At 40.5% G+C, this 12,750-nt stretch overlaps 1 protein-coding gene across 1 annotated transcript; it reads left to right on the top strand.

The window, feature by feature from the left end:
- Positions 1 to 4,340: 4,340 nt before the first annotated feature.
- Positions 4,341 to 11,033, top strand: nfkbid (nuclear factor of kappa light polypeptide gene enhancer in B-cells inhibitor, delta). The gene is made up of 12 exons (XM_072461485.1): positions 4,341 to 4,384; positions 7,826 to 7,950; positions 8,022 to 8,052; positions 8,955 to 9,145; positions 9,224 to 9,402; positions 9,512 to 9,617; positions 9,692 to 9,838; positions 9,909 to 9,954; positions 10,034 to 10,188; positions 10,373 to 10,489; positions 10,574 to 10,738; positions 10,810 to 11,033. The coding sequence occupies exons 1-12, from the start codon at positions 4,369 to 4,371 to the stop codon at positions 10,879 to 10,881; spliced, it is 1,350 nt and encodes a 449-aa protein (XP_072317586.1). The 5' UTR covers positions 4,341 to 4,368; the 3' UTR covers positions 10,882 to 11,033.
- The last annotated feature ends 1,717 nt before the right edge of the window (positions 11,034 to 12,750 follow it).

Genomic DNA, 12,750 nt, shown 5'->3' with positions numbered 1-12,750 from the left:
AACAAACTTGGAGCAAAGCCTAAACGATACAAAGATACCGTGAAGTCGCCTAAAATACAGCTCACCAACAGATTTTTACCACTTTCAGAGATGGAATTAAATGAAAAAAGGAAAGATGACGTGGCCAAAATACAGCGAGGAGGATCTGTGCCAGGAGCCAAGGTCACGAAGGTTGTTTTAGTTGGGGACGGCGCGATAAGTCACGTGACGCATGAAAAGATAAACACACATTCTTTTCCAAGCGCCACTGTTTCTGAGATAACGTCACTCCTTCCAAATATTATGGCTAAGCATGGAGGAGCTAAACAGCTGATTGTGCACGTGGGTGCAGTGGACATGCGACGGGAACAGACTGAAGTTTTGAAAAAAGACTTCTTGAAGTTATTCGACGTGCTTGATAAAATGGAAATCAAAACATTCATAAGTGGACCTCTTCCAAACATCGACAGGAGGATAAACAAGTTTAGCCGGCTTCTTCAGCTGAACACATGGCTGTCCAAAGAGTGTTCCCCGAGAGGACTACACTACATTGAGAACTTCTATCTATTCTGGAAACGAGAGGACCTGTTTAAGAGAAATGGCCCCCACCTATGCAGAGGTGGAGTGAGGGTGCTGACAGAGAACCATCTCCACGCTCTGAGGCATTGGACTGGGCCTGGACAGGGTCCTGAGCAGATAGTTAGAGAAGAGAGGAATGAGAGAAGAATTCCTGCTCCATCAGCCAGAGACCGAGCCAATGTTTCAACATCAAAAGCACCACAACCTCAGCCTCCACCAAAGGATTCATCAGCAGCTGCTCCACCACCACCAGCAAAGGATTCAGCTCCAGCTGCTCCGCATTCACCTCCACCGCCTCCAGCAAAGGAACAATCTTCAAAGGCCTTGGACCCATCTGTGACAAGCCCAACAACATCCCTGTCATCGCCCCTGCCTTCACACCAGCCCTGGGTTCCCCCTGCAACATCTACTCCCACTAAAGATTCATCATTCTCCTTCTCATCTCCACTCTCACCCATGGGCCTTCCCAGCCATTTTGAAAGTCTGATCAAATCAGGCATTAAGATGGCTCCACTCACGCCCAATATAGCAAGGGCTATGTCTTCCCTGCACAAGCCGACTACACCAACAAAAGCCCCACCACCCATCCCCCCTCGCCTCTCACCTGGTCCCAAACTCTCCTTGGCTACAAAAGCCCCACCACCCATCCAACCTCGCCTTTCACCTGGTATCTCCCATAGCTAGGGTGCCCTGGGTCTCAGCGTTGCCGGGACTTATTGTCACATTAAAAATCAAACCAACCCGGGGCCCTATGTAAAAAGAGCCCCCCCTAGTGCTATTTCTGTAGTCACATCATCACAGAGATGGAAAAACAAAATGCGAGTCAGGCCCAATCTGAGAAATGTGATTCATATTCCCTGTGAAAAGATAAAGCCCAGTCTCACTGAAACTAGTCTGAAACTTGCTGTGCTAAATGTCAGATCCTTATGTAACAAATCTCTCTTAATTAATAATTTTATTTCTTCTTATAATCTTGATTTTATGTTTTTAACTGAAACATGGCTTGACAAAAACACAGGAAATGTAGTTCTGATAGAATCTGCTCCACCCAACTTTAAGTTTGAATCTGAAACACGAGAAAACAAAAAAGGGGGTGGAGTCTGTGCTGTCTTTAGAGATGAAATAATTACCCGCAGGTTGTCTTTTGGGGTGTTTTCATCATTTGAGTATGTATCCTTTAAAATGGAGCTAAAACGGTCTCCATCCATTCTCTTTATTGTTTTATACAAGCCTCCCCAGCACTGCCAAAGTTTTATTGATGATTTTACTGAGATGCTTTCAGTCATATGCACAGACTTTGATGGTTTGGTCATTACAGGTGATTTCAATGTGCATGTTGATAATATTTGTGACAGAAACGCTAAAGAGCTTGATGCTGTCCTTGAAACCTTCAGTCTTACTCAGCATGTGAGAGGCCCCACCCACAGCAAAGGACACACTCTAGATCTCATAATTACAAAGGGGGTAAATATTTCAAATGTTAATGTGATCGATATTGCTCTGTCTGATCATTTCTGTGTCTTCTTTGACCTGTCTGTTTCTCCCCAACCTCCGGTTGGTCCTGCAGTTGTTCAGAGGAGACACATAAGTGATGGCACAGGTGCACTGTTTATGGAAATGATAAACTTTGAAAATGTCTCATGTTCTAATGTAAATGAAGAGCTAACTCACTTTGCACCAGTAACTGACAAAACTGTCCATGAGATCATCACCAGTCTGAGTTCATCTACATGCTGCCTTGATGTGTTACCCACCAAATTTCTAAAGTCTGTGCTGAACAGTTTGTTAGCACCATTCACTCACATAGTTAACATGTCGCTTCAATCTGGAACATTTCCAATGTCTTTGAAAACTGCGGTCATAAAGCCTCTCCTAAAGAAGAGCAGTCTTGATGCCGCAGTACTGAGTCATTACCGGCCCATCTCTAATCTACCATTTTGGGGCAAAGTCCTTGAAAAGGTTGTTTACCAACAGCTCACAGATTTCCTCTTAATAAACAACTCATTTGATGTTTTTCAGTCAGGTTTTAGACCTCATCACAGCACTGAGACTGCTCTTGTCAAGGTGACAAATGACATCCGCCTGAACACTGACACGGGCAAAGCCTCAGTCTTAATTCTGTTAGATCTGAGTGCTGCTTTTGACACTGTCGATCATGGGATCCTCTTACAGAGACTAGAGGACTGGGTGGGCATCACTGGCACTGCCCTAAACTGGTTAAGGTCCTATCTGGAAGACAGGAAGTACTTTGTTGAAATTGGTAGCTGTGTCTCAGACCACATGACCCTGACCTGTGGAGTGCCCCAAGGGTCAGTCCTGGGTCCCCTTCTGTTCAACCTCTACATGCTGCCGTTGGGTCAGTTGATACGCAGTGAAAATGTGTCCTATCACAATTATGCAGACGACACTCAGATCTATGTTTCACTATCGGCAGGTGACTATGGACCAGTAGATTCACTCTGTCACTGCATCCAACAGATCAGTGTGTGGATGCAAAACAACTTTCTCCACCTGAACTCAGACAAGACTGAAATAATCGTTTTTGGCCCACAGAAACAAAGAGAAAGTGTTAGCGGTCACCTCCAGAGTCTCGCTCTAAAACCTACAAACCAAATTAGAAATCTGGGGGTAATAATGGACTCAGACTTGAACTTTAATAGCTACGTCAATTCAATAACATCAGCAGCTTTTTACCATCTAAAAAACATTGCCAAAATCAAAAATATACTGTCAAAACCAGATTTAGAGAGACTTATCCACGCGTTTGTCTCCAGTAGATTAGACTACTGTAACGGCCTGCTCACTGGTCTCTCCAAACGAGCTGTAAAACAGCTGCAGTACATCCAGAACGCTGCTGCTCGGGTCCTGACCAGAACCAGGAAGTATGAGCACATTAGTCCTGTTCTCAGGTCTCTGCACTGGCTCCCTGTGGCTCAGAGAATAGACTTTAAAGCAGCTCTGCTTGTGTACAAGTCTCTCCATGGCCTAGCACCAAAGTACATCTTGGACATGTTAGTGCCATATGAACCATCTCGGACTCTGAGGACCTCAGGGACCGGCCTCCTGCTGGTGCCCAGAGTCAGGACAAAACATGGGGAATCTGCGTTTCAGTTTTATGCAGCTAAAATCTGGAACATTCTTCCTGAAGATGTGAGACAGGCTTCTACTCTGACAATGTTCAAATCGAAGCTAAAAACAGTTTTGTTTAGCTGCACACATGACTGAAAGGATTTTTTCTTTGCACTCTTCTCTTTTGTTTGTGATTTTATTAGTTTAGAAAATCAGTTGGATTGATATTTTTTTATTTAGTTAATTTTATTGTATTTCTGTAATTTCTTTGTGATTTGAATGCATTTTTCCTGCTGTGTGAAGCACTTTGAATTGCCTTGTGTATGAAATGTGCTCTACAAATAAACTTGCCTTGCCTTATTATGTAGCCTCAGTTAGTTCCTCAGTTTTGGTTGTGACAGAGAGGCTTTCCCTCTGAGGGGCGGGGCGCAGGGCAGCGGGGGGCGGGGCGCAGGGCAGCGGGGGGCGGGGCGCAGGGCAGCGGGGGGCGGGACGACAACAACGTGCTCTGTGTGTACAACCGGCAGTCGTGATTCAAGCTCATTCACGTAAAAGCGGCACGAAGACCTCAGCCCTCTGACAGCGACACTCACGGTCCGCAGCAGGAGCAGCAGGAGCAGCAGGAGCAGCAGGAGCAGCAGGAGCAGCAGGAGCAGCAGGACTCAGGGAAAGTCCGGAGGCGAACAGCGATTCATAAAAGCCGACGAAACTATAGAGCCCGACGGAGAAACTGCTTCTGACATGCACTTTGAGAAACGTGAGTATCCCACCTGCAAGTTTAATTAACTCATTTGTGATCCTGCTATTTATGCTTTAAAAAAAACATTTAACTTCGCAACATTGACGTGGATTATTATTCTAATGTATTTCAATTACAGGTTCATGTTAGCAACTTAACATGAATGTATCTTCAGTTGATTTAGCCCATTCATGAACTCATTTATTTTACTACAGGACCTAGGTTTGTTTTTTCTGCTTTTTTATAGTTGTGTACTGTTGAAATGGTACGTTGTGAAATAGGCTAAGATGAGGTCATTACTAGACTATATGGAATAAGAGTAATCAGTATAATGTCTTGATGTATTAAACATGATAAGCCATAGTTATACATTCTTTGTACACACTATTACACACTGTGGGTCTAATTTGCATAGACTTGCTTTATGGGTGAATCCAGGAGGTTATCACTTGGGGAAACCCTCTTTTGCCCCCGCCCATCTTCTCTTGTTTTCACTTCCCCTTTGCTTAATGCTTAAACATGGTGTATTTTGACATCATTATACACTTTACTGATCACACATTGCTTACTTTGCTGTCTCTGTTGAACACCAAAAGAGGAAGCTAGTGGCACACTAGTTTCTCTCAGGAGAGAGCAAAAAGAGAAAGGTCGTCGGAATCCCCAGCCTCCCACGCACATGAGTCAAATCCAGGGCTTTCCACAGGTCAATTTGAATGTAGCACAGCAGTGACCCAGCTCACAGTGGAGGAAGACCCAGTATATTTAGGTAGAAAAAAATGACTCAACTTAAATGATTAAACTACTCACTAGAATTGAATATTCTTGGCCGGATAGCCTATATTTCCCCTGGCAATTGCCAATATTTACAATCGATATTTCCCTAGGTCAATATTCGATGGCAAGGAATAGAAATTGAAATAAAGTTGTTCAATTTTCCAAATTAACATTTCTTTTGTAAAAAAAAAGAAAAGAAAAACCAGCTGACTACAGCCAACTTTAGCTTTAATAGTTCTATTTTCTATTAGAAATGGGGAAAAAATATGTCCTTGCTGGTGGTGTAGTGGTTAAAGGTGTTGCACATGTGGTTGTTACAATCTCTGCATCGTAGATTTGCTTCTCAGCCTCCACAGTTTGCTGAATGTCTCTAACCTCTCTCTCCTTTATGCTACATCTGTCCTTTCAAATAAAGCCTTCAAGCCAGAAAAGCAAAAAAGAAGAAAAAAGTAGACTAAAAATCTTTAGTTCAAATATATTAAACTCGTCACCAATAGCATAACGATATTGGCGTTGCTATATCACCCATCCCTGGAACCCTTTGTTACATGTGTGACATAACCAGAATGACATAATCTCTAAAGAAATAAAACTGACTCAAATTTGTGCTGAGAGAAAATATTTAAGATAAGATAAGATAAGAATCACACCAAATGAGAGCTTTGTTTTTAATGAGAAACAAATATACAAACAAAAGTTCTTGGTGACACATGTAACATAGCTTATAACAAAATGTAACATTAGAGAAGACTGATATTTTAATTAAATGTCATAAAGTGTCATAAAAGTGTGTTTCATGAGCCCAACAAAGCACCAACTCAGACACAGATATTTCCTCACTTCCACCTCATTCAGCTGATGCAGAAAAGTGACATCATCTGAGTCAAAGTGACATTTGCTTTCAAAGATAAAACTGGGTAACCTTTTGTGGCTCCTCTTTCACTAAAGTCATTTTGATTGTGACCTTTTCTCATTGAGGTTATTGCTTGGGGGTTTTGACTTAAGACTTTCATGTGAAAAGTACAAATTCATTCTAAATCTAATACTGAATCTTAAACTAAAACTCATTTGAGCAGATGTCAATACTGATTCAAAACAAAAGTGATACAGGAGAAATTTCTGTCTGGAATCTAAACATTAACTGGCCTCATTTGTTTTATTTGCATATGTTTTTGAAAAGTGCATCTGAACTGCCCGTCACTGTGGGCGTGTTTGCCAGGCGACAATAGAGAAAACAGAAATCGTTCTTCTCGTGTCCCCTTCGGCCGAGCCTCTGACAGTGAGAGAACGTAAAAGACAGTGTCACGTGTCAAGAGTGACGAGTCTGTTTCAAAAGACAGGAAGATGTGGTTTGGGGTTGAGTGTGAGCGTAACGGAGAGCGGCAGGAAGGTGTCACAGAAAATGAGCGATGGTAATCCCATGGCACAAGGTTTTTCTAATGTATTTGTAGATTGTGCAGCCACACACTCTGTCTTCCTAATGGAGGGACAGCTTTGGTGCTGATTCCATTCTCTCAGTGGAAATAAACCTTATCTTTGACTTTGACTATCTGTGGTCATATCTCATCAGGTGGAAATACTAGAATTCTGTTATGTAAGATTATTCATTTCCTTTACCTGCTACCTGGAAATGTTATTTTTATCTTCAGGATAATTTTGTATCTGCTTTATTAAACTTTAACTCTTGCCATGCTGGGGCAGGTTTTAAAAATGTTTCTAAAGTTAAACCTTTAAAGATGCAGTATTTGATCCCTCTAGAGGAGCGATCTACTTGTCTCCATGGAGATGTCAGGACATTAAATATGATATATGATATTTATCACCTATTCCTAACCATAGTGCTGTGACCCAAAGTAGGGCTGCGAGCATCTCCTTGAGGGCCACAAAATCATTAAAATAAAATACATTTAATATGAATACGGCCCCCAGGTTATAGCGCACACAAAATTATGGCCTCAAGATAATAAAGGTTAAGATCCCCTGATATATGTGACATTAAACGTATCTATATGTTCTTCAAGGTTTTGAAAAAGAAAAACATCCATAAATATTCCAGACAAAGAAATAACATCTCCATGAAGACAAACTTCTCCACCAGAAAAGTTACATATTGTACCTTTAAATCAGACATGCATCTGACCAGCCAAAGAGATAAAATTGTCCAAAAATAAAAGCTAAGTAATCTCATCATCAACCCTAATTGCAGGTGTGCAAGATCTCATTCATTCATTATCAAGTAATAAGATCTGAATTAGAATTTGAAGGACAAAATGTGCACATTATCGAATATTAAACCAACGGTCATATCACAAAATATACATAGAAAAAAACAACAACAACAAAGTCTTAACTGCAGGAGCTGTAAAAGAAGCACAAATGTTCAAATCAATATGCAGCTTTTGTCACTTGTAAACGCACTAACAGTGGGAATCGTACTATTACTGAATTAGGAGAAGTACAAATTTATGAAAAGTTGCTCAAGAAAACGTACAGTAACCTCTGGAACTAAAGACTATAAACCTTTCTATTGTCCATCTTAAAAATGTGAATTATGATTACATTTTGTGAAAGGAAATTATCACCACTTTTACTGTCTAAATATATAATGCAAGGCAGCATTTAAAATCTATGTCATTGCTGTATTCAATTCCAAAAAATGTTAATTGGAATGGTCTTTTTCATCAGCGTCAAAGGAGAAGCCGTGCACTCAGCTCACTGTGAAGAAACTCCTGGAGCAGAAGAGAAAGAGGGAAACCTCGTCTGTGCCGCCTTCTTGCTCCCACCCCGGTCTTGTCCCTTCAGCCTTTACAGTGAGACACCAAGCAAACAACTGAGCTTTAACAGTGGTAACACTTGATGACTTTGATGTTTGTGTTTTTAGCTTTCTGCCGGTGAACCTTCAAATTGTCCAGGTAAATACTTGATCCTTCAACAGTTATTAGGAGGAGAGATGAAAAACTGATAATGGTGTATTTGGATATATTACATTTACTGGCCATTCATGTTTTGTGCAATACCTAAACTTGTCTACATTTAGAGGCTTGTTTTAGCCTAAAATGTGTCATGGCGGTAACCCAAAAAGATAAAAATACATTTATTTTTCTCAATACCACCCATCCTTGCGGCAATTTAACTCCAAATCTTCTGCATTGGTGGCAGAGCTACTGCTGTAGTACTCAATTACATTTACTCTATTACATTTACTTGAGTTACATTTTGAAGAAATTGTACTTTCTAGATTTTTGACTTTACACTTTACATCCACTTGAAAAATGTTTTTGCTTGAAGTAACAATGTATCGTTTACTTAAGTAAATCTTTTTCCACTGTGAGTAAATCTAGACTGAGGTTTTATGTTTTATATTTTGTGTTTCTTAAACCTTACACTCAGATATTTCAGTCCATTCCTTTGAATGACCAGAATGTATGCTTCATTTAATTACATTAACTCATAAATCATATTTTACCTCCAAATTGTTACTCAGCCTTTTTACTCTTACTTGAGTAATTATTTATGTCACTACTTTTTTACCTCCACTCTTACTTGAGTGCCGTACATATTTTGTTTACTCTTTCTACCCCTCTCTGATTGGTGGTTTCGTTCCTGTCTGGAGATGATGTAAAGATTAACAACCTGTTATGGGGTTTGACGTATTTTAGCCCTAAGTATTTAAGTTAATAGTTAATATCAAAGAAGGATGTCTGAAATTCCCCAATAAATCACATGTTTAGGGTGATAATGGTTGTTAATGTCTTGCACAATATTACATAATTGTTTGTGTGCAGTTATACTAACTCTCTTGGCTTTGTTCTAGGTGGCTCAAACGTAGATTCAAACATGGCAGTGAGTTCTCAGATGTGGCCCCCAGCAGAAGAGTTACTGTTCACTTACCCTTCGCCACAACCGGGACCAAGCTACTCCACCTCCTACAACATGCCAGTCACCACAGAATATGGCACGCCGTCCCATTTCCAAACCCTTGGCATCGCACAGCCTCAACAATATGTACAATTATATACATTATTACTAACATATTACTATATATATGGCTGCCCTTTATTGATAATGTCATATATTTAGCAGGAATCCTTGGGGACGGATCCCGGCTCGTCATGGTCTGTCCTTGTGGAGATGGATTCCAGCCAGAATTCAGTACTGAGTTTTAACACTCCAATGGATTTAAACAAACTGCAGGAAGCCAGGATGTTCATCAATGGGATGAACGATAGCAGGACCACTGAGCAGGACGACGATGGGGACACGTAAGTGGACTGACATAAAGCTTTTCTCAGACAATAGAATAAACTTGAACTGAAAATGTGTAATAAAAACAGACTCACAGTTCACAATTGTGTGTTGTTTTTCTTTTAGCATCCTGCACATCTACACTGCCAAAGGCCTTCGGGAATGTGCCTATGCTGCTGCAGAGAAACTAAGCTTGCTGGGAAAGCTGGATGCAAAAGAACATAAGGGCAAGGTCAGTGTCCAAATAATATTTTACATCCAAACAATTGTGAATAACTGTTTAATTTAATTTGCATGTATTTGTAGACAGCTTTACTGGTTGCAGTGGCAGCCAATAATCCAGAGATTGTACATGATCTTCTGTTACTGGGGGCAGATATTAATGCATGCGATGTAAATGGACAGACAGCTCTCCATCTGGCGGCCCACTATGGATACAACGTGGTGCTGCAGGTAAGATAACATACAATTTGGGAGTAACTCTCGTAAATGAAATGTTACAGATGTTTTTTGTCCCTGTCAGGCACTACTGTTAAGTCCTGCTAACCTAGAGGCGCGCAACTTTGAGGGTAAATTTAGCTTCACGCGGCAACTGTATGGAAAGATTGGTCAGATTTGAATAATTATACATAATTCTGTTTGCTTCAGGTATGACACCCTTGCACTGTGCAGCACTGTCTCACTGTGTGACGATGAAAGCCATATATGCGGGCGGGCTGTCAGATGCAAGGCTTCAAACTGCTACAGAGAAACTGGCTTGTGTTAACATGCTACTCGATGCTGGGGCGTCTCTGCTCAGCCAGGTACAGTCTTTCTTCATTTATAGGGGAAATTACTTCATTACTACACAATGGCAACCTCCAACAATACAATAGCAACCTTGTCTGGGGTTTTACAGCATAATCTACAGTAAAGATCAAAAATCTCCACACCCACTTGAAACTGAATGTCTGTCTGTATACATTTGTTTGTGTTTTCTCTTTTCAGGAAATTAAGAGTAATAAGACAGTGTTGCACTTAGCTGTGAAGGAGGGGAACATTGATCTGGTTCGTTTTCTGCTCAGGAATCCACTGACCAATATGAAAGCGTTTGTCAATATGAAAGTAAGTCCCACGTGAGTCATAGTAAAGCATGTAATGTTCACACTTTCATCAGCCCATGTAAACTTCTGCTCTTCTGTGCCGTAGGCTCACGGACACACAGTGTTACACATGGCGGCTGGTCTTCACGCTAACCCTCATCAGAAGGAGATCATGCAGCTGCTGCTGAGCCAAGGAGCTGACCCCAGCATCCGTAACCTAGAGAACGACCAGGCGGCGCACCTTCTGCAGAGCGGACCTGTGGGAGAGCAGGTGAACTGAGCTACATTTGTGAGATTCATCTGTAGAGTCCTGTTCATTCAATCACTCCTGTTCTTTCACAGCTCAAAGTCTTGTTGAAGAGACGTAACACTTCTTCTCGGCGCCGTGTATTGTCCTTACAGGACCCGGAATGAGCTTCTCATTTTAATCTAACACACACTTTCTATGTTGGGAAGAGAGGGTTTATGGGGTCCTTGGTCTTTTTTTGCAAAAAGCACAGACTTTAATTCACATTGGATTAAACAAGTAGTGCTTTATCACACATTACTAATAGCAATATTTACATATTTATGGATTGTATTGTATTTAGACATTATGACTATAATTGTTGCTGATATTGAACCAATTAACTGTTTATTTTCTTTTTTTCTTGTATGAAGTTTGTAAGCATTGTGCTGCTTTTTGCTGAAAGACCAGACTCCCATTTATTGATTTCTGTGAAATCGTTCATTCTGGGACTATGTTCCTCAAACTCATTTGTTTATGTCAAAATTCCATCTTCAGTCATAGTTTTGACTTGAGTTCAGATGGGTGTGACTTATAGGTCACATTCAGAAGTTTCTGTATGTATCATACTTATATGTATCAGGTATTTTCAGTTCTTCCACTGAAAAATATAATTTACTGTGTAAAATAAGAATTTGGAGTGAGTAAGTCTTGTGACACTTTGTTTGAACTGTACTTTTTTTGAAAGATTTTGTTGCCACTAGGCTTTATTAGACAGGAGAGGACAGGGTGAAATGGGGAATGAGAGAGAAGGGAAAGACATGCAGTAAATCGTCGGAGTTGTGATTCGAAGACACTGCGTCCGGTCGCACTTGGAGCATGGCATATGTGTGCTGTGACTTAACCACTCTACCACCAGGCAGTGGGATAAATAAATTGTTATAAATCAGCTATATAAAAACACCTTGAGTTCCATAATGCTTTGATGTGTGGATTATTCTTTCAGATTTTAACATGATGTTAAACACTGGTTTGGCCATTTAGAATAATAATTTATTTTTCAAACACATTTTCCCCACCTACACAGTCACAGAGTGAGCTAAGATATTTTCATACGTATGTGTCACCCTCTGAAATTCTGTGTTTGATAAACAATATTTATTTCCACCACAGCACAATCTACTAAATATCTGTAATATTATTGTCATAGCTCAAAATAGTAATCAAAATTAAAAGAGTGCTTTATTCTACTGTAAACCATATATAGCATTGTTGGAATAATCATTTGAATTAGAATTTCAATGTAATAAATGATCAACACAACAACAGACAAACAGCTACACCTAATATGAGATACTACATGCTTTTATCCTATACAGTTCCTTGTGAAAATCTCAAAATAAAACTCATACGCTTACACATCCATGACCTTAACATTTCATTCAGCAGCACACTAGTCCCTGATACAGAAGTGACTGAGCGAGAGCTGGCGTGGAAAAGCCACAGACAATGTGCGTATTCTCCAGCGCTGACCCTGTGGAGACACGTTTGCAACTTTTCCACTTCATACAGTCTGAGGCGGAACTGCAAAGAAAAACAACCGTAAAATCTGTTAGTTTTAGTCCCATTTGCCAATACGCATATACCCACCTTCTGTCTTTGCACTTGGGATGCCAGATGAGCTGAAATGATAAAACAAAGAAGCGTTATTAAAAGAACAATAAGATGTTTTCTGCATTCTGGGGGACCATGATGCACTTTTGTGTCTTCAAACAGCAGGTGGTGTTTTGCCAGACAAGCGGCATGCAGTCAGCTCACAGGGTACACTTACTACCAACACAAAAAGAACAGATTCATTGATCACTAAGAAGACCTTTATGTGTTGGAAGTGGATTTTCGGAGGATTGTTTTAGTACATTATAATTTGGAAATTTGTAAAGATTAAGGAGAAGATTAAATGCATTTCCCAAACTCAAAATTCTGCATGCAGCCAGTTTATCCACTTTGCCTTGCACATGTCTTACTTGGAGGAGGGCTTTACACATTTTGTGATTTTT

The sequence above is a fragment of the Eucyclogobius newberryi genome, unplaced genomic scaffold (genome assembly GCF_026437365.1).
Source record: "Eucyclogobius newberryi isolate DKJ021-1_F unplaced genomic scaffold, fEucNew1.0.hap1 SCAF_3, whole genome shotgun sequence".
In the NCBI taxonomy this organism is placed as follows: domain Eukaryota; kingdom Metazoa; phylum Chordata; class Actinopteri; order Gobiiformes; family Gobiidae; genus Eucyclogobius; species Eucyclogobius newberryi.
The sequence above is the reverse complement of the archived record's forward strand: the minus strand, read 5'-3'. Positions and strand labels throughout refer to the sequence as shown.

What these genes read in the sequence shown, in the direction of transcription:
- nfkbid (XM_072461485.1), top strand. An exon ending in TCGCACAGCCTCAACAATAT is followed by an intron (nt 9,146 to 9,223) that starts GTACAATTATAT and finishes TATATTTAGCAG; the next exon opens with GAATCCTTGGGGACGGATCC. An exon ending in AGAGGCGCGCAACTTTGAGG is followed by an intron (nt 9,955 to 10,033) that starts GTAAATTTAGCT and finishes TGTTTGCTTCAG; the next exon opens with GTATGACACCCTTGCACTGT.